Source organism: Rhynchophorus ferrugineus, unplaced genomic scaffold (genome assembly GCF_030347505.1).
Source record: "Rhynchophorus ferrugineus isolate W39M unplaced genomic scaffold, kcgeb_rfMv2 rfM7, whole genome shotgun sequence".
Lineage (NCBI taxonomy): Eukaryota > Metazoa > Arthropoda > Insecta > Coleoptera > Curculionidae > Rhynchophorus > Rhynchophorus ferrugineus.
The window spans coordinates 35,815,660-35,843,633 of record NW_027472586.1 but is presented as its reverse complement, the minus strand read 5'-3'; the positions used below and the strand labels follow the sequence as shown (position 1 = coordinate 35,843,633).

The window sequence follows — 27,974 nt, the reverse complement described above, 5'->3', positions numbered from 1 at the left end:
CAATGTGCTGTTGTAACGATACAGTGTTTTTTCTTGGCGTTGTGGGACTGAACCGTCTCGCGCGCGAATTAGTCGCGTAATAGTGAGTGTTTTAGTGATGAACATCGCAGGATCCAATGGAGATTGACGGTAATAGCACGAGTATTTCACCGAACAACACAACCGACACAGAAACGTCGTACTCTAGTCATGAGTACTTCAACTTGAACTGGTTTCTGTTTCTGATTTCGCTCGGAACCTTGGTCGCGGATATTTACGTCATCACCATCATCAGGAAATACAAGTCGCTCCAGACGTATTACAACCTGCTGATACTGAAAGCTACTTGGTTCCATCTGGGGTATATCATACTGGGAGATATCCTGGCCATCATCGTTTCTCTATTGTCAAATGGATTAAAAAGTGAGGGATTCTGCTTCTTACGAAACCTGGATTTCTTGTGCCTCGGTATGGTGTATTTCTTGATGACCGTCCTTGCCGTGGATTGGTTCGTCGCCCAGTATCGTCCGGAGCTCCACCAGAAGTATTTCCGGACATTTAAACGTGGATTGTGCGCGTGTTATTTGATGATCATGCCGGAAGCTTTGGTGACGTCAGTTTATTGTTACGCCGATGAGGAATCCATCGATTTGGTTCGAAATATCTTCAAGAATGTGTCGTTTCTCTTGTGTCTCGTTGTCGTGGTCGTTATGTTCATCTTAAAGCGTCAGCGCCCGCTACCATTGGACTCCAGAAAGTTCGAATATAGTTTCAAAATCTCCTGCGTATTTCTGTTGATGTGCCTGCCGATGAACGTCGATAATTTTTTCCGGAACTATTACCATCACGTGACCGACAAAACTTACCAAACAGTATTGGTGGTTTTGGGCGACGTCGCCTTCGCCATCTTCCTAATGGCCCCCATGGTGATGATGTATCTGCTGTCCGTGTCGAACAAGCACTTCAGGGTGGCCTATATCAGGTGCTGCAAGAACAAGAAGTCGAAGAGCTATGCGGACGAGAACCTGGACGATGAGGAATCCGGTACCGGGGAGCAAAACAACGCGGTGACGTACGGCAAGGGTTTCGATTCAGTGCAACTTGCCAATTGATACGTGCACCTCTATTTTGAAAAATATACGTATCTTTTATCTGTCGTTTTTGTTGTATTTATTTTAATGTATTCTTAATGTTGTAATTATATTTTTTATAACCTTTAATTAATATCATTAATGTTCTTGAAGAATTATGCAGACATTTGGCAACATGGCCCACTAGTACCAACCCAAATTTAGTAATGCGTCGTTATTCGAGGGGGTTACGTTCCGATAAGATAGCAGCGGTTGTAAAGGAGAAAAGCATGTAATTTTTGGATTTATAGTTGAATTTATCTGTCTATTAATTAACTAAATATATATGTACGTAAATATAAAATTATTTTCACTTTTAGCTAGTAAAATGCCGATAAAAACATAAAATTACAAAAAACACTAAGTCACTACATTACGCAAGTCACAAAGTTATGTGAACTTAAAAAATACAAATGTGACAATACAACGCTTTTTTTTAACGAAAGGATTGTTGGCTGTTTCATTATTTTCTTGGCGTCTTTTGCTCTAGATTATTATTAAACTTCATACTTCGTTACCGTGAAGGATCCAGGTTCAAAACCGAATCCTGCAGTTGATTAACTGATAAGAAAATCTTAAAAGATGTTGATTTTCCATTTCATTCATTATTATTTCATTCATTATTTGTATTGTTTTCCAAAATTTCAACGAGTTTCTCTTCCGTGAGTTCATTGTCATTAGCAGCTAAAACTTCTTCAAAATCTGTTGACTGAAGATCTTCAAAGCGTTCGGTTTTTTGTCCGCCAATGCTGAGATATCGATATCAATTTCCGGCCATAGGTTTTTCCAGCATGCATTTATAGTTAATGGTTTCAAGTCACTCATTGCATCTTTAGTGATGGTTATGCACTGAACAATATTAAACTGTTTCCAATTTTTGGGTAAGAGTCAACGCAGGATCTTCTTCCATGCATTGAAACAGGCGACTGAAAGTGCGCCTTAAATAATCCTTGATGTACTGCTGTTATACCTTGATCTAATACCTTAATCTTGATCAAGAATGAGGATTTGCTCCACAAAACACAGGCAGACAGTTCTTATTTTTATTTTTCAAGGACCGTTGATTTAATGATATGTTGGCCTTCACTATTGGCTTCACTATCAAATCACCTGATGCGTTACAACAAAACAAGAGAGTTATCTCTATTTAACTAGTATAAAAGGAAAAGCAAAAATCTTATTCTAGTTAAAAAGAGACACAATGCGGTTTGATAAGTTCGAAGATGTAACCGAACTAGCCTGTCAAAGTCGTCCGGTTGTCAGACGTATGCACAATTCTTGAAAACAATAGTAATGTGAGGTTAAAACTCTAACCTATAAATTATTGTGGCTGTATAATCAACTGTAGTTTTGAAGATGTATTATAATGTCAAAATAAATAATATTTGATAACATTTTCGTTCCATTATTTTATTTAGATTAGAATTTTGTTGTATATCAAAGCTCATCAACTCTGAGGCAACATTGCGACATTTTGACGTCACAAATTGACATGACGTATCTGCAAATAAATATCTCTTGAATATACTATATTTACAAAATGTAATTGGTGATAGATATAGATATATTCCACGTCATCTATGACGTGTATTGGCAGTTTTACCCAGATGTTACTCTGTTATTTTACTTTACTTTCTTGGTCTGTCTGTTGCTTTTCTACTTGCTCTTTTATTTTCCATACACACTGATATAAACAAAAGCTATTTTTAGATCATATAACTAAATAAAATTCATTAGCTGATTGTATTTTGATAATTTTTTAATTTTGAATAAAAATGAAAGTTATTTATTGAAAAATATTGATGCTAATCAGAGTAGGTTCGGTCATTACCAGACCAGAGACATATTAACCATTCAAAAATATTTAAGCAAAGTTCTTACGCAATGCAACTTTGAACCAATTTTGAATTCAGTTCTGCTCATGCGTATTTTGAAACCTCAGGTCTGCACCCACCAGAATATGTTTGATACAGACAGTAAAATCAGCAAATAAAAAAATCAACTTTTAATTAAATCGAACTTTTAATCAAAATAAACCGATACATTAAATTTCATTCATCAAGATAATCAATTGCTAATAGTTCAACTGCACAGAATTCGAGTTTCTGCGAAATGATACCGCAACATCCGGATCCTGATCCAACGTTTCGACATCGTTGATGTTGTCCTCATAAGCGACGGCCGATTTCCTCTTGCAGCATCGCATATATGCCACCTTGAAATGTTTGTTGGACTTTGCTAGTAGGAATACCATCACAATCGGCGCCAGGACATACAGAGCGTAGGAAATATTGCTCACGATCATCAAAATAGTTTGGTAAAACCTGTCCTCCACACTGTGATAATAATCAGAGAAAAGAGTTATTGGTAAACTCATCAAAAGGAAGACGAACGAGATGGTGAAACAGTATTCGTACTTACGGGCATCGACCGGTAGTGGACGACGTCGTTTTAATATAAACATAACCGTCACGACACTAAAACACAATATAAACGACACTATCTTGAAGATGAAGGTTACCAAGTCGATAGAGCGCGCGCTGATGAAGCAATAAGCCGACGTAACAACAGCCTCCGGCAAGGCCATCACGAAACAAACGTAGAGACCTCTTTTGGTGAACAGCACCAGGTGCTTCTGATGGAAATTCGGATGATATTGGGCGATGAACCAATCGGTGGCCAGAAACGTCATCAGAAAATACACCATGGAGATACACAGAGAGTCCAAGTTCCGTAGAAAGCAGTTGCCTTCGCTGTTGACTCGATTCGATAGTACTGCGACCACTAGAAGCAGTATTTCACCGAACATGATGTATCCGAGATGAAACCAGACGGTCTTGAGGATCAACAGGTTCTGGTAGGTTTGCAGCGATTTGAACTTGTTGATGATGACGATCAGGTAAATATCGGCGATAAACATCACTAAAGATAATATGGATAATAACAGGAAACATCCAAAAGCAAAGCTGCTGTAAAATTCGTACTGTCTCTCTTCCGAAACGTTATATGGAGATACTGTGGATAAATCCATTGATGCTTGAAGGATTTTTTAGTCCAGTTTTCGACGGTAGGACACCAGAAACACACACGGTACGGATTTGAATAATCGCTAGTATGTTTTTGGTCGTGTCGCGAATTGGGCGGTAATTATCTGATGATTCCTCGTTCTTGCGACATTTCGAAAACATTGCGGATATAAACTGGCCGTGGGTTGAACGGTATAAAAAAAAACGGTTCGTATTTTATATATCCTGCTAAGAGGTCAATTGAAAAGTCCTCGGCCTGCCATAGTAAAACACATTTTTTTGGCAAAATTAGTTTTTATATTCAACATAATTATACAATATCATGTTTGTAGTACGATTTGCAGTTTGTTTCAAAATAAGCCTCACTTTCGGCAATTACCTCTTCATTCGACGAGAATTTCTTCCCAGCGAGCATTCTTTTGAGAATTGTGAACAGGAAATAATCGCTGGAGGCCAGCTCTGGAGAATACGGTGGATGAGGAAGCAATTCGAAGCCCAATTCATGGATTTTTGCGATCGCTTTAACTGACTGTGTGACACAGTATATTGTCTTGGTGAAGCAGCACTTTCTTTTTCTTCAAATGTGGCCGTTTCTCAGCGATTTCGTCATTCAAACAGTCCAATAATGCTAAGTCGTTGTTGTTGGTGCTTCCTTTCTTAAGGTAGTCAATGAAAATTCATATTTGATGGTTGATTTTCCTGTGGCAGTGTCCGGAACTCGTCATCAAGCCAAATTTTTGCTTCAACTGCATTTTTTTCCTTCCATTTTTTTCACAATAACAAAAGGTCAAAAACACTGAAAATGCTATAATTCACAAACTAATAATCCGACAGCTGTCAAATTTACACACGCATCTTTCGAGGGTTAGGGCTAACTAAAAACGTATGGATTTAATTCTAGTAGCGCCATCTATGTGTCAAGCGAGGGACTTTTCAATTGACCTGTTATATCTTGAACTTTTAAGACTGTAATAAGCGTGTCTAATAACGATGTTATAAAAAAATATTTCTTAAATATAATACTTGTTTTTGGGGCTTTACAAATGTTTCATTCCTGTGTGAGAATAATTTTTGTTGTTGATGCAGAGGGTAGAAGTAAAAAATGAAAAAACAACTGTTACGTAAATTAAATATTTAATAAAAAAAAATCAGATAATTTATAATCCATGGTAATTAATTGCTAAGGGTGGAGCTGTACAGAATTCGAGTGTCTGCCAAATGATACCGCAACATCCTGATCTTCATCCACCGTTTCGACATCGTTGATGTCGTCCGCGTAAGCCTCGGCCGATTTCCTCTTGCAGCATCGCATATACGCCACTTTGAAGTGCTTGTTGTGCTTCGCCAGTAAGAAAACCGTGACAATCGGCGCCAGGGCGTACAAACCGTAGCCAATATTACACATGACCATCAAAATGGTTCGGTAAAACATGTCCTCTATCGTATGATAATAATCACCGAAAAAAGTTATCGGTAAACTCATCAACAGGAACACAAACGAGATGGTGAAACAGTATTCGTACTTACGGGCATCCATTAATAGTGGGCGACGTCGTTTTACTATAAACATAACCGTCACGACACTAAAACACAAAATAAATGATACCACCTTGAAGATGAAGGCCACCAAGTCGATAGAGCGTGCGCTAATAAAACAGTAAGCTGACGTAACAACAGTCTCTGGCAGGGCCATCACAAAACAGACGTAGAGTCCCCTTTTGGTGAACAACACCAGGTGCTTCTGATGGAAATTCGGATGATATTGAGAGATGAACCAATCAGCTGCTAGAAATGTCATCAGAAAATACACCATGGATAGACACAGAGAGTCCAAGTTCTGTAGAAAACAGTTTCCTTCGCTGCTCACGTCATTCGATAAGATCGTGACGACTAGAAACAGTATTTCACCAAATATGATGTATCCGAGATGAAACCAGATGGTCTTGAGGATCAGCAGGTTCTGGTATGTTTGCAGCGATTTGAACTTGTTGATGATGATCATCAGGTAGATATCGGCGATGAACATTACTAAAGATAACAGTGATAGGAACACGAAACATCCGAAGGAAAAATTGTGGTAAAATTCATACTGTATCTCTTCCGAAACGTTAAATGGAGAGACTGTGGATAAATCCATTGTTGCTTGAAGGATTTTTTAGTCCAGTTTTCCACAGTAGGACACCAGAAACACACACAGTACGGATTTGAATAATCGCTTGTATGTTTTGGTGGTTTTACGAATTAAGCGGTCATTATCTGATGATCCTTTGCTCTTGCAACATTCCGAAAACATTGTGGTTATAAACTGATCGTAGATTGAACGGTGTCAAAACATAACTATTGGAATTTTTATATATCCTGCTATATCTCGAACTATACACGAACACGAATTGACAATAGAATCATTGATATTATTTGAAAAGTCCCCAGCCTACCATAGTAAATATTCTTTGGCAAATATTTTTTTTATTCAACATAATCCCATTCAAGGGTGATACACTGATTATAGCGACCTTCCAACTTTTCGATACCATTTCTGTGGTACGATTTGTCCTTTGCGTCAAAATAGGCCTCAGTTTCGGCGATCACATCTTCATTCAACGAAAATTTCTTCCCAGCGAGCATTATTTTGAGATCTGAGAACAGAAAATAGTCGCGGGGGGGGGGGCAGATCTCGAGTATACGGTGGATGAGGAAGCAATTCTAAGCCCAAGCCATCGTTTTACTGACTTGTGACACGGTGCTGCTTCAATTATCACTTTGATGTGGTTTTAAAAATCAACTGTTATAAAATCAAAAGATTAATAATATGCAAGCAGCATTAAGGCTTAAAAAAGTAAGTAAGTATATTTTGTATAATGTATATTGCAATATTCGAAAGGCACGAAAAAATGAAACGATATAGTCGAACGATATTATGATACTTTCATTATTTTCTGTTCACCTCCTAAAAAAATTTTTTTATTTTAGTTGGTACAAGTCTATTAGAAGCAAACACACACCACACACTAACTTTTTGGACGTTTCAATAGCACAGAATAAAATAAACACAATTTTACAACACTGCCAATATTGAAAGGATTAACGCGTTTATCATTTTAGTATTTGCTCTTTCACCCGAAAAATGAGTAGTAATAAACTGCTCACGGCTTGAATATAAACTGCATTTTTATCATTTATTTTGTTATAATTTTTAGCATCCATGCAATCTGTTACTTTAAATTTAAATTAACAATTTTTTTGTTCGTTTAATATTTCTCACAGAGATTTGACATCCTCTGAATTTTGGGCATTAATTTTAATAATTTAGTCGTTTAAAATTTTAAATATTGTACTATATAAATTACTTACTATATCAAGTACTTATACGGAGATATTTTCACCGAATCCATGCCGAATCTTCGCGCAGACCGCGAACGTTCGCTTCGTTCAACTCTATACTCACCATAAGATGTATTACGATATTTTGGTCGCCTTAATCATATAGAAATAAAGATTTAACTTCATAGGAAATTTTGGCCAAATATTTCGCGACGTCCAACATGTAGATGTCGCTACGTCTATTGAGTTGCATCTCTATTATTCTATGGTCTTAATTTTAAATCGTTAAATCAAAGACCACGTAATTAGTTTTCTGTCGAATACTCCTCGTTCATCACTTCACCCCTCAAACATGAAGTTTTCGCATTATGCCCACACGACTTGGACGATGGGTCGAACTCCAAGCTATAAAACAAAGAAAAAAAGCCGGTCGACGACACTTAATTTAGCGACCATCGCTGTACAGGATAAATCACATCGGAATGGTGACCGCTTCGTTTTGCACCCGGAAAAATGTGTCTGTTAGAATGACGGACGACCGTATGAGGATGAGGTCCTCGATACGTCACGGTGATGTATAGGTGTCAGGCTTCGGGCTCGATGGCCTTGTTCTCTTGTGTTCTTTTTATTTTTCTTCTCTGTTGATATAGGGTGGGTTTCTTTGTTAAAGCTATACCCATAAATGGCTTTAATTATTATTGTCATTATTACTACCAAAACATTCTTGTATCGTGTGTCGTCTCTTTTAATTTCGTGAATAATTTTTATGTTAAATATATTTTCTTTATTAAGTTTAGTATTCAACGTTTTCAACAATTTATAACAAATCTGTTTCAATAGCTAAGTTTTGTTACAGTAAAAGTGATCAATAAGATAAAGAATGTATTAATTGAATGTGAAAGTAAAAAATTATTATAGTAAAATTATATAGTTGTTTATCCGTTAGCTCTTATATTCGGTTTGTATGTTTCAAAAAGGGGACTCCTAGGTGCTTGTTGTATTTACATTTGTCACTACATTTGTGAAAAGTTACATTAAGTTATATTAATAAACATTCTTGAAAAATATCGTTCCAAAATGTCGCTATCTATCATATATATATATATATATATATATATATATATATATATATATATATTTACCAGACGGTATTCTAAATACGACAGATATTCGGAACGATTTACACTCGTTTAAAAACAGTTTTGGTCACAAGACAAGGTTTTGTTTGGTGGGACTGGAGAGGTGTGGTGACCTGGTGAAACAGCCAATAGTGATTGCTACCAAAATGTTCACCTTGAACGATCTATTAACTGAAAAACGTCCAGAATGGGTCCAAAGATACGGTAAAGTGATACTATAGCACGATAAAAGGTCGTCTCATAAAGCAAAACCGGTCAAGGAATCGTGAAGCAGTTGGATGGGACATATTGTTGCACCCGCCGTAGTCTCCAGGCCTTGCCCCGTCCGACTATCAATTTCTCGCATCAATGGGACACGCACTTGCAGAGCAGCATTTCACCAGTTTCGAAGAATTTTGGAAATAGCTCGATTAATGGTTTAGCTTAAAAGACAAACAGTTTTTTTGGGATGGTATCTATAAATGACCTGAAAGATGAGCAAGCTATGTAGATTATAGGAAATGATCAGTACTTTGAATGTATAAACGTTCTTATTTCGTTGAAAATTATGTAGTTTAAAAAAAAAGGTAATGATTTTTCGGTACACGTGGTAATCGACTGAAACAGTCGATAGTTCCCAACTCTAGTCGTGTCGCTTTTTTTAAGAATCGAATACCTAACTTAGAATGACTCATATAAGACTATATATATTATGAATGAATATGTTTCGAAGGACAGTAAAATAGTACTGAATAATAATGTAATGGATTGTTCATCACTAAAGTTAGCGACCCGTTTGTAAGCTGCCGTAAAGCCGCCGCGACGCTCGTGTCAGGCGTACGGACACTGGCAGACGTTGACCCCGGGCGCGAGGAAACATCACTTTCCGTTGTTAATTGATCGATTTCGCGATTTCGGAACCGCCAATTCCAGACGGTGTCTTTGTTCACGGACGAAATTGATATAAATTATACCGAAAATAAAAAGAAATCGCAAATAACTGTTCCGAATAAAACACGAAACGAATTGTATCGAAAATATTTAATCACATTTCGGATAAAAGTATGTTTAGCTAACGGTATTGTAATGATTATAAATTACTCAGAAGATATTAGATGCTTGCATATAGTCCGATTATACTTTATATTAATCAAAATATTTTGCATCATTTTCTACAACTTTTTTCCGCTTTTCTGGCGGCATTGCAATATCGTGTTGAAGTAATGACGTTGCTTTGGCAGCGATCCAATCATAGATCTACTTTTTTTTGCTTTTACAGGCTCCTACATCACATCATCATCACTTGTAAATTAAGCAATAGAATATGATGAAGCAACGTTATTGATAAGTATTATAGGGCTAAAAAACTTAATATCAGAACACCAGTTTAGGTTTATTAACAAACATTTATAAACAATTGACCATGCGCATAGAATAACAGATGTAATCCAAAAAAGCATATGAAGGTATGCCTAAAATTGTATGTTAAGCTGTATTTTTAGATCTAGCACAAGCCTATGATATGACGGTCTTATTATCTACAAAAAATGTTACCGAAACAACACATTTTTTTATTAATCTCTTAGAAGAATAAGTATTATTATATGATTTGCGTTATATAACATAACTATCCTTACATAGAATATCGCTTCAGTAAGTGTTCTGCTGTACAACTTCACTACATAGTATAAAACAAAGTCGCCTTTTCTGTCCCTATATCACTATGTGCGCTTAAATCTTTAAAACTACGCAACGGATTTTGATGCGGTTTTTTTCAATAGATAGAGTGATTCAAGAGGAAGGTTTATATGTATAATACATGCATAATATACTAATGCAACATTGCTAATTTTAGAGGTTTCTAACGTGATGTCGTAAATTAACCTATTTTTTTAGGCTTATTTAGCAATTAGCAAAAACGCTGCCTAACCCTACGAGTTAGATCAAATTAATGTACTACAGTATTGTACACCATAAAAAGGTCTACAAAAAAGTACGGGATGGTATATGTTTATCTTTTAGGGATAACTCACATTAACCATTTTTATTGTTTACTTTTTACGTGAGAAAATGGCTTATTTACGAAGCTATTTTAAGCAATACGGCATTAATCCTTATCGAATTAAGTACCTTAAATACAGTGTGCAATTAATATAGATCAATATGGTTCCTTACAGCATGTAAATTAAACAAATATTTTCGGAGATATTTCAAATTTAAAATTTGCGTTTAAAAATGTGTAATGTAATAAAAATTGTATGAATTTAGATATTCCAAAGATAGCAGGAAATCTTCATAGTAAGTATAGGGGAAGAGGATTTACTTTTACTCCAAATTTAATGCGTGCAGGCCAAGGGCAGTAATGAATGAACCAAAAATACTGGATCGATTTTAATCATGTTTTCATTGAGTGACATAGGCATATATATTTTAGGCCCGTGCAAAGTCGGAGCGGGCCGCTATGTTTTTATATACAACGTTCATATTTTTTCTGTAGTGTATTTAATTTAGTATCAGCATTGCACCCGTGCGAAGCCGGGGCGGGTCGCTAGTATAATCTAAATTTTATTCTAGATACTATTCTAACTTATTCTAAAGTCTATCCTAACTTATTCTAGAGATTATTAAATCTCATTCTATGTGTCTATTAATCAGTTCGTATGGTAGTTTGTTATTTTATTTCATATTGAAGGCGGTAGTCTAGCCGTATAGTAGTTTGCGTTTGACCCTATGCATTACACTGTCATCGCGCTCATTTAACTGTTTGGCGAGTGTATTGGGATGCACTAATAGTCTTTCAGAGTACTTCGCACTAACACTTATGGGAACACACTGAACTATTAAAATTGTACATTACAGAATGTTTAGAGTCTAACAAAAGGAAGCCTACCCTACAATAAAATAAGTTAAAGTAGTTGTACCACAAGAAACTCTATCGGGCCAATTCTTTAACTACTCTACATATGTGATATAGCACAAAGGGAAAATATCACGATGCCTACATTTGCGGAAGACACTGCGGATCTTGCTGTCAGAAAGAGTAGAGAAGAAGCCACACAAAGAGTATATCAGGCAAGTGACAATATAAATAATGGGACCCAAACCTGGACAATTACAATTAGCAAAACAAAATCTGTGTATGTACAATTCACGTATAAATCAGATAGTAGAAGTACCATTGTATGTATCAACAACGCTAAGTATCTCGGAATGAATCTTGATGCAAATCTTCGCTAGTAGGAACATGTTCATAAAGAAATGGAAATAACTGTTATTTTGTAGAAAGAATAGTTAATTGGTAGAAAATCACAATTATCAATACGTAATAATTTGCTATTATTACTTTTACCTGGACAAATTGGCTATGGAATGCCACCCGTACGTGGAACTGGCTTCAACATACATGATATGTCAGGATATTTATACTGTACTATTTGTCTTCATTTATATCGACGACATTCATCGAGCAAAAATAGCAATCATCCAATGTACTGCAAATACGTATCTTTCAATGCGTTTATCATGATTTTTCCACGTTTACCAAACATATAATATCCACAAATGTAAAAAAAAACACCATGAATCGACTTTCCAAAGTTGTTCCCCCATTTTACTCCTTTTCAAAATACAATCGCAGCAGAAAAATAAGTTCCAATTGATGCAGTGATGCTAACATGCGCGAGATCGAAGTTGACTCCAGGAAATATTTTAATTAAAGGTTATTTTTTTAGAATAAAAGTCTATAATTGGCCTGTTTAAAGTGAAAAAATTATTAAAATAGTGAATTAGTGAATTAAACTACTAATTGTCTTGAACACCCCTTTAACAAATGGGCTGAAAACTCTCGGGCCTACCAAAGAATTGGCGATAGTTTAATTGTATTCGCTGGTTTTTTTTTCAGTTAATACAAGTCTTCAGCAGAAAGTTGCTAAAATTTCATGATATTCATGACTTCAAACGTAATCGTAGAGATATCGATGATGTAGAACGTTGTGGACGTCCAAATGAGGTGGTAACACCAAAAAACATAAAAAAATCCACAAAATCGTTTTGAATGACCGAAAAGTGAAATTGCTTGGATCAGATAACATCATAAAGAACTCAAGAGAATGTGTTGGTTTTATATTACATGAGCATTTGATGATGAGAAAGCTCTGTTCAAAGGCTGTTTGCTCATTGTTGACCAAGAACAAGAAGGTGTTGATGATTGTGGGAAGTGTTTGGCGATATTTAAACATAACAAACCGGAAGTTTTGCGATGATGTGTGACAATGGATGAAACATGGATCCATCACTTCACTCCGGAATCAAAACAATCGTAATCTGAGTGAACAGCAACCGGCGAATCTCGTTCAAAGCGCCTGAAAGCACAAGAAAAAGGTTGGAAGGGTTATGGCCTTGGTATTTTGGGATGTGCGTGGTGTAATATTCATCGACTATCTTGAGAAGGGAAATACCGTCAACAGTGAATATTATATGGCGTTATTGGAGCGTTTGAAGGTGGAAATTGCGAAGAAACCACTGCATATGACAAAAAATATGTTGTTTTATCAAGACAACGCATCGTGTCTCTAGTCAATCAAAACAATGACAAAAATGCATGAATTGAGCTTCGAAATTGCTCCCCCATCCCCCGTATTCGCCATATTTGGGTCTACTTTTACGTTCTACAAAAGTGGTATTGAAATGTAGCGCGGCGCTGGAATGATTGTGTCGCTCTTAATGAAGATTACGTTGATGAATAAAGCCAATTTTGCACAAAAAACCCCGTCTTCTTTGTAGATTTAGCTTCTGATGGCTTTTGATTTTTTTATACTTCAAAATATTCCATTGTGGAAAGCTATTTCTAACAAATGAAAAGGCGTAGAAGGAAGAGGATCAGTATAATAAGTATACTAAAGTAAATACAATTATTTTTTTAATCATAATTGTGTTATTTTATTTTATATTGAAGGCGGTAGTCTAGCCTAGAAGCTTGAAGAAATCGATTTTTTTTTCGCAGCGCTACATAGCTAGCAGATATTTTTTACTATTTTTTGTGATTTTGTGACATTGCCGAATTTTTTTATATCTCATATAGGATACCCCCCTAAGCCTCCATATGGTATCTAAATAAAACGATCCTCCAGCTCGCCATACGTTTTATAAAGTCCGAAAATCTATGATTCATTCCAAAACAAACCTAGGGCGGCCGCTGTTGCTCCGATATGGAGATGAGATCCGAACGAAACGAAAAAACCGGATCGCTAGTCAGAAAAAGATCGCGCGTTAGCTGCACCTGAAGCGGTTAGCGATGTAAAACGGATGCAAAATTATGCACGGGACGATGGCAACAGAAGCGCGCGAACCAAACAGTCGCGCGTGTTTGTATTCCGCTGGTGAAAACAATCGAGCATCGTCTGTAGGTGGAAAATGATCGACTGAGGACAACCTTAGAGCTCATTAGACGAAATGGATGGAATTTCAGAGCGGCGTAATTGTTCGTGACTTGAACATCACCGTCTTGCGTCCAACACTACCGTAAGTACCCGTTAAACATGTTGTTTACTTATTGGCACGAAGATTTTTTAATTCACACTATCATTGAATATCATCAGTCATCGATGTACTATATTGTAACAACGATAATTATTCGTATTCTTGCTATGGTTTCATTTATACACAATAATACTAATACTAAACGAATCACGTCTATTTTTAATTCGCATAAAACACTCGACAATATCTTGTCATAATTACCATCTGGTTTCTCTGATCAATTAATTCTATTTTAACATTAGTTATTACTTTAAAAACAGTTTTTTCGAGGTCGGCCAATAAGTTGGTTTTCCAGTTGACATGTAGCCACATCTTAGTTCAGCAGCTGCTTTATGCATTACATTGCCTTTAGTTGTTGTCATTCTGGATCCCCATCTTGTATTTTTTGCATTGAAATCACCTCTAATTTTAAATTTTTCTCCTAGGTTGCTTAGGACATTCAAATAATTTTCCTTTTTCTGATGGTATCTTGGAGGGCAATAGATTGCGGGTATTGTAACTCTGTATCTGCTTGATTTAACAGTTACTGCTGTTACTTGATATTCTGCCGTACTGGGCCGGGGTTCTTGATGGTGGGAAATGTTCTTTTTTTATTATTATTGCACTTCCTCCTCTTGCGGTGTCAGCTGGATGTATGGTATGATAAAATGTATATCCTCTAAATTTTATAAAGGATTCTATTGTCAGATGGGTTCCTGATATTAGGCAAATATTTATTTTTTGCATATCTAGGAATACTTGTAGGGTAGCGTGATGTTGCTGGATTCCATTAGCATTCCAAATTGCTATTCCAATATCTTTATTTGCCATTTCTGGTTTTTGGGGCCACAGGCCTAATGTTTTTCAATTCTTTCGGAAAAATATTCGATCATTTTTTCCTGTCTGCACAGCTTTCCTATTAATTTAAGTAGCAATTCGTTGGTTGTTGCTTCATCTTCCTTTGTGTCTTTTTGGTTATTTTGATTATACACAATAATACTAAATGAATCACGTCTATTTTTAATTCACATAAACAGTCGACAATATCTTGTCATAATTACCATCTGGTTTCTCAGATCAATTAATTCTATTTTAACATTGGTTATTACTTTAAAACAGTTTTTTCGAGATATTACAGTTTGAATTGTATTAACAGCCACTTGGTCAGCTGGTTTCGACATTTCTATATAGTAAGTAGTTAAAATCAGTGTTATGTTCTCAAACTTGCAAAGCTCTTTTTCGATTTATTCGTTTTTGCCATTTTAATTTGCTTTCAAAAATGTATCGGTGTTTTATTCTTTTAAAGGTGTCAGTCAAGCTCCTCACAAGGGTTATGTGTGATGGATATTATCCAAAAAAATATATAGAGATTAAGTTTTTTCATATTTTTGAAAACGGTATTAATCATATAAATATCAAACACCAAACAATGATCGATGAATATTTTGCCCCTTTTATGGTAAAACTATACTTCTGTTAACGCAAAGCTTCCGAATTTTCCGTCCGAAAAACTGAATTAAGTTATTTAAGCAAGCATCTTTTAAGGTTAGATTTATACCATCAACAAAGATTTGTAGAGACCGAAACAAGTAGTAGTCTGATGGTGTAAGGTCTGGGCTACAAGATGAAATTAGGGTCAGGTATTAGGTTATGTAAATAGAATAAAACTACTCCAGCCTAGCATATTAATCAGTAAAAGAAGACTTTCCTTTTATAAATACTTGACTTTTAATTCTAAGGCAGGAATTACAAGGTTTTGAATTACTTGCCCCCGTTTTTCGAATTGTAGTCGAAAAACATATCTGTGTGTCTTTGCAGATCTTCTGAGATTTCTGACCGAAAAACTGAATTAAGCGATTTAAAGAAGCTGCTAAGATATATGTGGTTTTATTATATTGCAATGGAGGATAACCCCTTTCTTATTGATGAATTCTGGCCATTTTCTTAATAGCCTATTTCATTCAGTATTCGTTGCTGACAATAGAGGGTTAGATTAATGGTTTTCGTTATGTTCCGATATCTCATGATGTACGATTATATTCTAATTCTACTAAACACGGGATAACACCACGGAAGACATCTGGTCTTACCCAGTCTGGTTACTGCCGTGACTGACATGCTTTCCTTTGCTGGATTTTACACTCTTGTCTTATGGGTAATCACAATTATAAATATTCCCAAATATACATTTGCAACTATACTTCAATAGGAATCGAACTTGGAACTATCACAACAATAGGACGACCATCCTGTCGTGCTAGCCAAGCCGGCAAAGGCAGTTTCTGTTTTATTTCCTCTCTTTTTTTTATTTTTTGATAAAATATTAACACTTCCTGAAATAACCGTTTTTTAGCTGTGCAATATTTTTTATATAATTTATTTATTTGTTAGAAAAAAATGTTAAGCGGGATTCCATTAATAGAGATAATGTTTAAAAAACATTTCCCTAAAAAATTTGACAAAGACAGTAAGTAATAAATATATGAGAAGAAAATTATCTTTATCAATAAATTCTTATGCGAGAGAATTTATTTATATCATGAGCCTTGCCAGCACTAAATTCGATTGAATAATAAATAAAGGATGTCCCAAAAATGGTGTTGCCAACGCAAAAAGGAACTAAGATTAATATCTGATATGTTAAGTAAACACTTTTGAAAAAAAGTTATACACTTTTGAATGCTGCAACATTATTTGATGTCAGTTTTGCTATACCTATCTCCCAATATAACATTTATTACCTATCTCAAAAATAATGAATATCTGATAAATAAACATTAAAAATCATATATTTTTCTAAACGTGTCAAAGTTTTTACCTACAATAATGTTTGATTATTAAAATACGAATAAGTTTTTAATATAGCTTTTTCTCTAGCGTGAAACATTTTCTTCTGTAAAGTGCTACTGAACGAGTAATAGTAGGAATCTGTCATGCTGATATTCCATCGCCTCTGATACTGTTTCTCCACTTCTTTTATGTTTTAATGAAACCATTCTTTTTCCCCCTCATTAACTTCACCTAAGATTTTAGGAAAAAATCAAGATGGTTGTGCAATAAGTGCTTTGAATAACAAAGGTTAAGGCTCATCAAATAACCAAGGGTTTTGAACTTATTATATTAATTACAAGTTTATACTTAGAGCTTGTCAACATAGTTTCAACTTTTTCAAGTTACACCCAAGTCGCTTCTGCTTTTGCACTCAATTTGTTCGAACCAATTGTTCTGAATATCACACTCAATAAAATATATATTATTTCAGTTCAGATTTTGATAAAAGAGGAGATTTTCATGAAAATGTATAAAATAATAATCTCATTTTAACAAAAGAGCAATTTTATATGTAATAAAGGTATAAGAAACTAATCTAATGTCTACAGAAGCTTTATGCAAAATATTTTTGCTACGTATCAAAGTTTATTTTAAGGGCCATTGGTTTTTTGGACTAATGTAGATCCCTTTCTCTATTATCCCACTGATACCAAAAACATGGAAACATTGTAAGTGCCTATTGTGGGCGAAGGAGCACTTATACAACATTCAAATCTCCATACAGCTTCTAATCATGAGTTGTATAGTGAATTATCTGCAAAATATTGGAATATTTTCGTCGTTTTGCTTCATATGGAATGAACAATCGGTAATGAAGCATAATTTTATCCATTACGTAATAACAAACCTTGTTTTTGATATGGAAATATACAAATGTGAGAACATGTTGACTACTTCTTATTATTACTTTATGAACTAGCGCACCAAATAACTGAAATAATTGACAATGTGTTTTCATCGTTGCCTCTTAACCTATTGATTGTGTGATTGAGTGAGTGAGTGTGATCCAAAATAACAAATATATTCACAACATGTCACTGATTAGAATACGGTATTTAAGATATACCTATATATTACGTTAATTGTTACTACGAAGAATTCCGTAAAGCACTAACGTTAAAACACGTGTTTTAAACAATTAAATTACAGTCACTTTAATTGATCCAATTTAGTGGATATTTCATATATGGCGATGGCAAAGATGTGGGTCAAGTTTGACATTAAAAACTGTGGTAAAGCATCGCAAATATTCAGGATAAAAATTAGTGGGTTATTGAGAACAATGAGAGCTCTCTGTAGTATATTACGTACCGCAAATATTTATGATTAATTGTCATTACTATAATAAGAACCTTGTTTTAAGTGGAACGCATTAATTGTTTTTCTATTTTTGGTAGAAATGAAGATCTAGGTTAACACAGGATGATGATTGGTTTCTTTTTGGTAATAGTAGTAAAACTATTAGGTGCTTGTATGTATGCACTATTAGTTTACTTTAAAAAACAGTTTCTTGTGAAAAACTGGTACCATATATTATATAAAATAACACGCCAATTGAAAAGTCTCCGGCCTGACGCATAGATGGCGCTACTAGAATTAAATCCATAGGTTTTTTAATTAGCCCTAATAGATCGATAGATAGATATAATAATCAAAAGATGCGAGTATAAATTTGACAGCTGTCCGATCATTAGTTTGTGAAATATCGCATTTTGAGTGAACTCGCAACTTTTGTTATTGTTAAAAAAATGGATAAAAAGGAATTTCGCGTGTTGATAAAATATTGCTTATTGAAAGGAAAAAACAGTTGAGGCAAAAAATTGCCGAGTTTCCGGACACTGCCCCAGTAAAATCAACCATCAAGGATTAGTACGTTAAGTTTAGATGTGGTGAAATGAGCACCGAAGACTGTGAACGCAGTGGACGCCCAAAAGAGGTTCTTACGTTTGAAGTACGGTTGAAGGTCCGTGTATTGAAATTGAATGAAATAGCAAACACTCTAAAGATATAAACTAAACGTGTTCATCATATCATTCACGAATATTTGTGTATGAGAAAGCTCTGTGCAAAGTGGGTGCCACGCGAGCTCACTTTTGACCAAAAACAACGACGAATAGATGATTCGGAGCAGTTTTTGAGATAATCAAGCGTAATATATCCGAGTTTTTGCATCAATATGTGACAACGGATGAAACACATGGCTCCATCATTTCACTCCGAAGTCCAATCGACTGTCATCCGAGTAGACTGCACACGATAAGCGTATTCTGCACACCGTATTCTCCAGATCTGGACCCCAGCGACTATTTCCTGTTCTCACATCTCAAAAGAATGCTCGCTGGGAAGAAATTTTCGTCGACTGAAGTGGTGATCGGTGAAACTGTGGCTTTTTTGAAACAAAGGACAAATAGTACTGCAAAAATGGTATCGAAAAATTGGAGGGTCGCTATATTCAGTGAATCACCCTTGAAGGGTATTATGTTGAATAAAAAAAAATAATTTTGCCAAAAAAATGTGTTTAATTATAGTAAGTCGAGGACTTTTCGAGTGACCTGTTATATTTACAAATGTAAGTAGACATATGTGTATATATCCAAATTTGACAGATTTGTATAATTGACTGATTCGTAATTATGAATACGGTATTGTTTATATTTTTATTAAGAGACCTGTTTTATATAGAACTATAACCATTTCTGCTCGATCTTCAAAACAACAAAACATTTCATTTTTAGGGATATTACAGAAATAGGTCAGTTTTTATGGGCTAGTTTTTTATTGTACGATGTAATAAATTCCGTCCGTATAATTTATTTTATTTGCGACAGAAGATTTATTATCGAACTAGGTATACATCTCAAAACTTTCTAACCCATTCAGAACGATATTCCACTCAAAAGCTATATTAATATTAATATATTAGATTTCTACGAAAATTCTTCGGTGGGTTTTTTATATACTAAGTTTGTAGTGACATAAAAAACATGATTTTATGATTCGAAATACTTTTTACTATTCAGTATAAGCTTCTACATCTTTGATACACTTCGTAAAATATTTTTCTGATTTATGAATTCTATTATTGGACTGGGAACTTGATTGAGGATTGAGGAGGAGCGTCGAAATACGATTCCGCAGCTATTAACGCTTCTTGTTGCGGTTTATTCAGATTTTGATTATTAAAAATAAGCGAATGGTAAGCTGTTGAAAGCATAACGACATAATTAGAAGATAACCATAAAATTATGATCGACGCGCTCATATACCACTTCTTGTTTCTTTTGGTGTGGCCTATGGTAAACAACAGACAATATTTTTAAGAGTTTGCTGAAAAAACTGTAGAAATTAAGTTATATATCTAATAATTTTAAACAATCACGTCACCTATTCACTATACAACGTCCAAAACTAATCTATACTTGACATAGTGATTCATAAAAGCCCTTTACGACATCCGGAGGGTGTATAAGTAGGAATAATTTTGATTATTAAAAATAAACGAATAGTAAGCTGTTGAAGACATAACCACAGAATTAGAAGATAACCATAAAATTATGATCGACGCGCTCATATACCACTTCTTGTTTCTTTTGGTGTGGCCTATGGTAAACAATAGACAATATTTTTAAGAGTTTGCTGAAAAATCTGTAGAAATTAAGTTATATATCTAATAATTTTAAACAATCACGTCACCTATTCACTACACAACGTCCAAAACTAATCTATACTTGACACCGTCATTCATAAAAGCCGCTTACGACATCCAGAGGGTGTATAAGTAGGAATAATCAAAGTTACATTAGTTTAAATTATATTTTGCATTGTTTCATAGCGAATTACGCAAAATTGCCCTATGATTTTAATTTTTTAATCCAACGATTTTAATTCTTAAACTGACGTAATGCGTTTCTAGATATTAGATCATCGGATTTAATATAAACCAGTCTAAAATGGCAAAGACACAAACATATAACGTCATAAATTCGTACAATCGATATTTTAGACTGTACGTTCGAAAAAAGGAACTCTATCGATTACTATGTTTCTGTGTGTGCATAACAAAAAAATGGGATGTAAATGGATAGGAAACGGCATTCCAAGGCCGTCAATATAAGAATATTAATTATGTACTAGATCGTCGCTAATAACTACGCCGAAAATAACAGCCTACTAGATTTTGTTGTCACGTCCAGCTGGGATAATTTGCAACAATAAAAATTAGTTTGTGGAACGTATAAAAGAATGTTGAACCAATACTGTACATTAAAAATCTAATTATAACGTCCGAAAGAGTAATCTATGTTTTTATATCAAATTTTGTTAAATACATTTCTCTTATCAGTTGTATTAATCTATCTTGATGCAAAACGTCGCTGGAAAGAACAGGTCAAAAAAAGAAAAGAGAACAACTGGAGTTAAAATATAGAAACCTTCATATGGTCTAAAACCTTCATATACCGATTGTACAGTGTAGTGTAACAGAGTGAGGTACGATTAGTAAAAAACAGCAGTGGCAATATATAAACATTATTACACTAGGGACTAAGATAGGGCCGATGGATGATTTTAGATGTACGAGTATATCTAGATTTAATTAGATTTTAACTATATTTCGACCTTTGTTCATCGGATTTTCATTTTCATTCATCGTATTTTCACTGGATAGTTAAACATCGCTGATCAAAATTCATGCAGGCCCTTACTAATTCATTGTTATTTTTAAAGTATCATTTTTCACGTAAATAAACACTATGAGTAGTTCTTTGCACTATAATAATGTGGTATAGAATTAAATAGAAATATTAGAACTATAATAACACTGTGTGATACAATATTTCTAACATAAATAAGATTACGTGTTTTGAATTCCTTGTTAAAAACATTGTCTTGATATGGTTTTCTAATACGGTACGTTTCTTAGTAATAGTGTGAATACTATTTACGCATAAGAGTATGTATTACTTCATAATGTCAGCTGATATCCATCTATACCTATTGCATATTCAGTTATTTTAGAATAAACCTATGATAATGTAAAACTAATTTTAATCTTAATCAAACACAAGAATACAACGGATAGTTTGTGCTGATTTAAAAGTTTTTGCTATATTAGTCCAAGCAACATAGGGATAATTTGCGAAATGTTATTGTTTTCTCTATTTATAGAACAGTATATACACCAAAAATCACTATTAAGTTAAAGATTGGCCAAAAAGAACTGATTTTTTGTGGTAAATCAAACATTAAATATAAATCTCTAATTCCAGAAGGAAATGGCATTCTTCCACCCTTATGTATAAAACTTAATGAAAAATTTTGCCAAGGCCATGAATAAAAATGGTAAAGAGTGTTTGTATTTGAAAACCGTTTCTTCTAAATTAAGTGATGCTAAATTCAAAGAAGGCATTTTTTGTTGGCCGACAAATAAAAAACTTGAATGATAATTTAATTAATTAATAAAAATGGCTTTTTAGTAAATGACTCATTACAAAAATTCAAAACAATAGAGTGCAGAATGTCTTTAAAATACATTTCTTGTAATGTAAGCATAAATTGGGTACATTTTTGTCAAGGTCGCGGCTAGGACGACAGAGCCAGAATGTTAGAAATCGGTTGAATGAAACTAGTAGAACCAAAAATAGTAGCTAAAAGTACACGACTGAAAGATTCGATAGTAAATAGTAATAAAATCAGTCGGACCGAAAATAGCGACTGAAACAGTCACTAGCAAAAAGTAGTAAAATCAGTCGAACCAGAAATATGATTTAAACAATCAATAGTAAAAAGTAGTCAATTACTAAACAGTCGGTAGTCAATTTCAGTCGAAACTTCCTAACGCTTACTAAAAGGGATATCGTTGTTTTGATGGGGTATCATATCTGCCCTCTTCAGTTTATATGAGTTATGTCAGATCGTCTTATTGAAACAAACAAATGCATCTTTTTTGTTATTTAGTATATTGTAAGGTTGATTGAAGCAATGAAACGTGTACGCTCGCTGGTAATTAACGTTATTATTCATCGACATTATTTCATAACGATTGGATCGGGTTATTGTGTGTATAATGACGGTGTGTCACGTCAAAGGAATTAGTAAACAGACTGTTTCGCTTCTGATTAGCATTATCTCCTTTTGTTATTGTTTGGATTAATTAAAAAATATCACGAACTTACTGGAGCATCACAATATGTAGTCAGAATATTGTTTGGTTTTATAACTGTTTGAATTCATCGTGTATGTAAAAACAATCAGAATATATCGGATATATTTTTTACTGTAATCGGAGCTGTGGAAAATAAATGAGTTGCTTTCATTAAAATACAAATTACAAGATACTCGAATGTATTTAAAGTCGTGTATCTTCAAGTCGTGTATTTGAATATAAAATACGAAACACAATATTTTAACTATTTTTGTTTAAAATACAAAATTGAATTAGGTGTTAATATGTTCGTAAGAAGAATGTCTTTTCGTGAATAATAGCTTTTTAAATGTATTATTAAACAAACAGCCTCTGTTGGGGAATTAATAAAACCTACTAGAAGAAACAATCATTGTAAATAACAGGTCAATTGAAAAGTCCCCGGCCTGACACATAGATGGCGCTACTAGAATTAAATCCATATTAAATCCAAATCCATTTTTTGGTTAGCCCTAACCCTCAAAAGATGCGTGTGTAAATTGGACAGCTGTCGGATCATTAGTTTGTGAATTATAGCCTTTTGAGTGAAGCAACTTTTGTTATTGTGAAAAAAAATGGATGGAAAAATATATAAAATGATTTTGAATGATCGTAAGTTGAAATTGAATGAAATAGCAGACACTCTAAAGATATCACCTGAACGTGTACATCATATCATTCAGGAATATTTGAACATTTGGGTATGAGAAAGCTCTGTTAAGTGGGTGCCACGCGAGCTCACTTTTGACCAAAAATAACGAGTTGATGATTCGGAGCAGTGTTTGAAATTGATCAAGCGTAATAAACTCAGGTTCTTGCGTCGATATGTGACAATGGATGAAATATTGCTCCATCAGTTTACCCCGAAGTCCAATTGACAGTCATACGAGTGAACTGCACACGATAAACCTGCTACAAAGCGTGTGAAAACGCAACAATCAGCTGGCAAGGTTATGGAGTCTGTATTTTGTGATGCGCATGGAACCATTTTCATTGAATATCTTGAAAAAGGAAGGACTATCAACAGCGACTATTACATAGTGTTATTGGACCGTTTGGAGGACGAAATCGGCGAAAAAAGGCCGCATTTGAAGAAAAAAGGTCTGCTTTACCAAGACAATGCACCGTGTCACAAGTCAGTGAAAACGATGGTAAAAATCAATGTCTTGGGCTTCGAATTGTTTCCCCATCCACCGTATTTTCTAGATCTGGCCCCCTTGTCACTAGTTTCCTGTTCTCAGATCTCAAAAGAATGCTCGCTGAGAAGAAATTTTCGTCGATCGAAGAGGCTGATCGCCGAAACTGAGGCCTATTTTGAAGCAAAGGATAAATCGTACTACAATCACCGTATCTACAATCACTATGTGTATCACTGTAGGAGGGAATTACGTTGAATAAAAAAACTAATTTTGTCAAAAGAAATGTGTTCAACTATGGTAGGCCGGGGACTTTTCAATTGACCTGTTATGTTTCTGAAATGTTTCTTTTATGTCTAATATATGTATTTAATTAATACCTCGTCTTTTCGTTTTTATAAATGAACGGCAGTTTCTGCATAGATTATACTCGAATTATTAGGTGCTTGCATTTATTTCAATCAGTAATATCTATTGGTTAAAATGCTAGGTATAAATACATATATATATATATATATATATATATATATATATATATATATATATATATATATATATATATATAAATATGTTTCACCAAGCCATACTTTCAAAATGTTTATACGAGGGCAGCTTAGTAGTTGTAGCAGAACAGGGAGGAAAAATGGCTATCAGCTGAATTTGCTGCCATGACTACGATATTTTCAAGCCTAAAAAGTTATGCATTTGTCCAGGCGACGCATTCATAACAATATTGAAGCGAAATATTCATGACCACAAAGTTTTGCTCTGCATTTTCTGTTAAAAGTGAATTAAACTATTACTGTGGATGTCCAGCGATGTCAATTGAACAAATTGAACGACGTATTGATGCAAGAAAAAGTAGGCAATAGCGAGTAACAGAGGCAATTTTATTCTCTTGTATGCTAACGTTTGAACACTTTACACGAACAAAATTACAAGTTGTGAAGAGTATACTGTTGAAGGTCAGATGAGAAAATCTGCTGTATCCACGTGTTCATTATATATAGAGCCTTCTGAATACTTTTTTCAGACGTATGCAGCATGGCTTTGTTGGTAGACGGTTTCAAACTAATGGAAAATATATTGATTAATGAATATTCAACTAATTTAAAAAAGCATTCAATGGACATAAATTATAGTTAAATAATGATTTCCTTGGACTATCATGCTTATTATTAGACAAAATAGTTTCAAAACTACGAGTTTATTTTTAGAATTTGAGAACGTTTTAAATGATACTTTATATCCAATTATATTAGAAGCTGTCTATATGATTTTATAGTGGGCCGTGGCTTGTTTCCTAAATATGTTATTTTTTCAACATTTATACTAGGTAATAAACAAAATGCGCCGAGTGAGCAGCTATTAATCGTGTTGCATATGCATAAGAATGTTGTTACTCCACAATATTCTCAAATATCCAATTTAAAAAATTATATTCATCCTAATTCCGCAATTTTAGTTTCAGATACAAACGCAATGTTCGTAAACAAAACCGACATGTCCGAGGACCCCGACTACGTTAGCCACGGTCACCACGACCACGGTGCTTCGTGGCAAAATCTCCGAACCGCCACCACGGCCATCAGCATAATCATCAGCTTCCTGGCCCTGCTGTTTGACATCATCCTGATTTTCGTCACCAAACGATACAAGGCGTTGAAGATCCGAAACAATCAGTACCTCTTCCACTATGCCTGCTGCAACATCCTGTTCTTGTGCTCCAACTCCATCGTGCACTTGGTGATGGACGTTTTCTTCGAGGGTTTCCTGCCTAAAGAGTGGTACTGTTCCTTGGTGCAGTTGGAGAACTATTTTTTGAACTTGTGCATCGTGTTCATCGGGATGTACGCAATCGATGAGTATATCCGGGTGACATGCGAGAAGAACTTCCGGTCTTATAACAGCGGCTTCAGATACTTTATATTTAGCGTGTATGCGTTACATATTATTCTGATGATGATTGTGAGCGGTGTTTGTTTCTCCCATATGGAAACCGTTCGTTTTGATATCAGTTTCATTATAGTAACCATAACTTATGTCGTATTTCTTGTTTTTGTACTCAAGATCAAGTACACCGTCGCCAGACGATTGTACGATACACAAACCCAACTGTTATCCACTGTTCTGGAGATTACCCTCATTGTTTACTTGTTCTACTTGCCAGTGGTTGTTTATTACAACCTACTGAACATTTTTGACGTCACTGATATGGAAGGAACGGAGATATGGGCCGATTTTGCCTTTATACCTGAATATATAGCGTACTGTGCTACATTCATCATAGTTTACAAGCTCTACAAGTTGAACAAGTTCTTCAAGCTGGCTTTCTGCAAGGTTATGTGTCAGTCACGCAAGGATATGGATTACAGCAGGCTGGATACCACTCCGGAGGAATTATGTAATAAATAAGTCCATGTAATTTTGTTGTATGCATCATTAATTAATATATTATTGTTATATCTTGTTAGAATATAGTTACGTATTGATTTTATTGTTGTAGCGATATTTATATTAGAATAAATTATTTATTTAATGCTTCTAATATACTATTTAATAAACAAAAAGTGTTTTTTTTTAGTTTGACTTCAAAAAATTTCTTTTTCTATAAAATATCCAATCTGAAAATCACTTGACAAGGTATCACTTTATTAAATTTAGAGGATATAACATAAAATATATTCAGCTAACAGCGCAAAAGGAAGTGTAATACAAATTTAAAATAGTATTTGGTACTATAAAAAAGTATGATTTAGTTTCTTTTAACAAACAACACATGGAGGAAAAGAGTCATATTAATTGAAATTTATTGTCCTCCAAGAACCAACCAAAATAAAAGAAACACTGAATGATCTAAATAACTTATGGGAATAATTATAATTTGTGGCGATTTCTGTCAAAAATATAATATAGAGCTAGAGATAGAAAAATATAATATATCTGCTGAGCTAGGAAAACCAACTTATTGTCTGATTGTTCCTATTAGACTTCTTCTTCAGATTTCTCCATAACACCAAAATAATTTAAACGGTATAACATCTAGTAATAGCAAATCAAATTCAGGATAAAAATAAAATAATTAATTAACACCCAAAGAATTGTAGTTGGTAATAAAAAACTACAACAAAATAATATGAGTTAAAAAGAGAGATAAAAAGAGATATATTGTGAGTTAAAAAGTTCATATATAATTATCTCCGAAATTTAACACATGACCTAGAAAAGAAATATATTATTTGCCTTGGAAAGCTACCAAAATCTATCATGATAGTATTTATATAGTCCACCAACAAAAATCTGAAGCATTTTCTGACTATTTAAAACAAATCTTCAAATCCAGTGAACATACATTTAAATATAATTTACCAGCAAGAGGGTTTAAAGCATAATATTAAGATACTTCTCCCTGGTCAGTACTAAAAATAAAAAATTAAAGCAATTCTTCAGAGTCAAACAAGAAGATGCCGACTCGAACTTGAGGAAAATACAAGAAGGTGCTCCACAAGAGAGTGTATTGAGACCAGTTCTTTAACTGAAGAATATTGTTGTTAAAATTTGCAAATGATACTGCAATGGTAGCTATTGGAGATAACAACATTAAATCAACCGAAAAGTTGCAGGTAGCCTTTATTTGCCAAAATATAATGCTATAATATATTCAGCTAACAGAGCAAAAGGAAGTGTAATAAAAATTTAAAATAGTATTTGGCACTATAAAAGGTACGATTTTG

The 27,974-nt window shown here is 34.3% G+C and overlaps 3 protein-coding genes across 11 annotated transcripts in view; 1 reads left to right on the top strand and 2 right to left on the bottom strand.

Annotated features, from left to right (window-relative positions):
* Positions 1-26,810, top strand: LOC143200332 (uncharacterized). 4 transcript variants are annotated; one of them, XM_076410811.1, is made up of 2 exons: positions 1-129; positions 25,706-26,810. In XM_076410811.1, exons 1-2 carry the CDS (start codon positions 117-119, stop codon positions 26,653-26,655), a joined length of 963 nt encoding a protein of 320 aa, XP_076266926.1. In that variant the 5' UTR covers positions 1-116; the 3' UTR covers positions 26,656-26,810. The 4 variants fall into 4 exon arrangements, with proteins under 4 accessions (XP_076266926.1, XP_076266927.1, XP_076266929.1 ...); XM_076410812.1 differs by having other exon boundaries at positions 14-129; positions 25,712-26,810; XM_076410814.1 differs by lacking the exon at positions 1-129 and adding an exon at positions 13,924-14,094 and having other exon boundaries at positions 25,712-26,810.
* Positions 1-27,974, bottom strand: part of AstC-R2 (Allatostatin C receptor 2) — a 471,654-nt gene that overhangs the window by 46,286 nt on the left and 397,394 nt on the right. The gene's annotated exons all lie outside the window — the stretch shown is intronic.
* On the bottom strand, positions 3,264-4,251 carry LOC143200343 (uncharacterized). The gene is made up of 2 exons (XM_076410824.1): positions 3,531-4,251; positions 3,264-3,445 (listed from the first exon to the last, which is right to left on the bottom strand). Exons 1-2 carry the CDS (start codon positions 4,138-4,140, stop codon positions 3,414-3,416), a joined length of 642 nt encoding a protein of 213 aa, XP_076266939.1. The 5' UTR covers positions 4,141-4,251; the 3' UTR covers positions 3,264-3,413.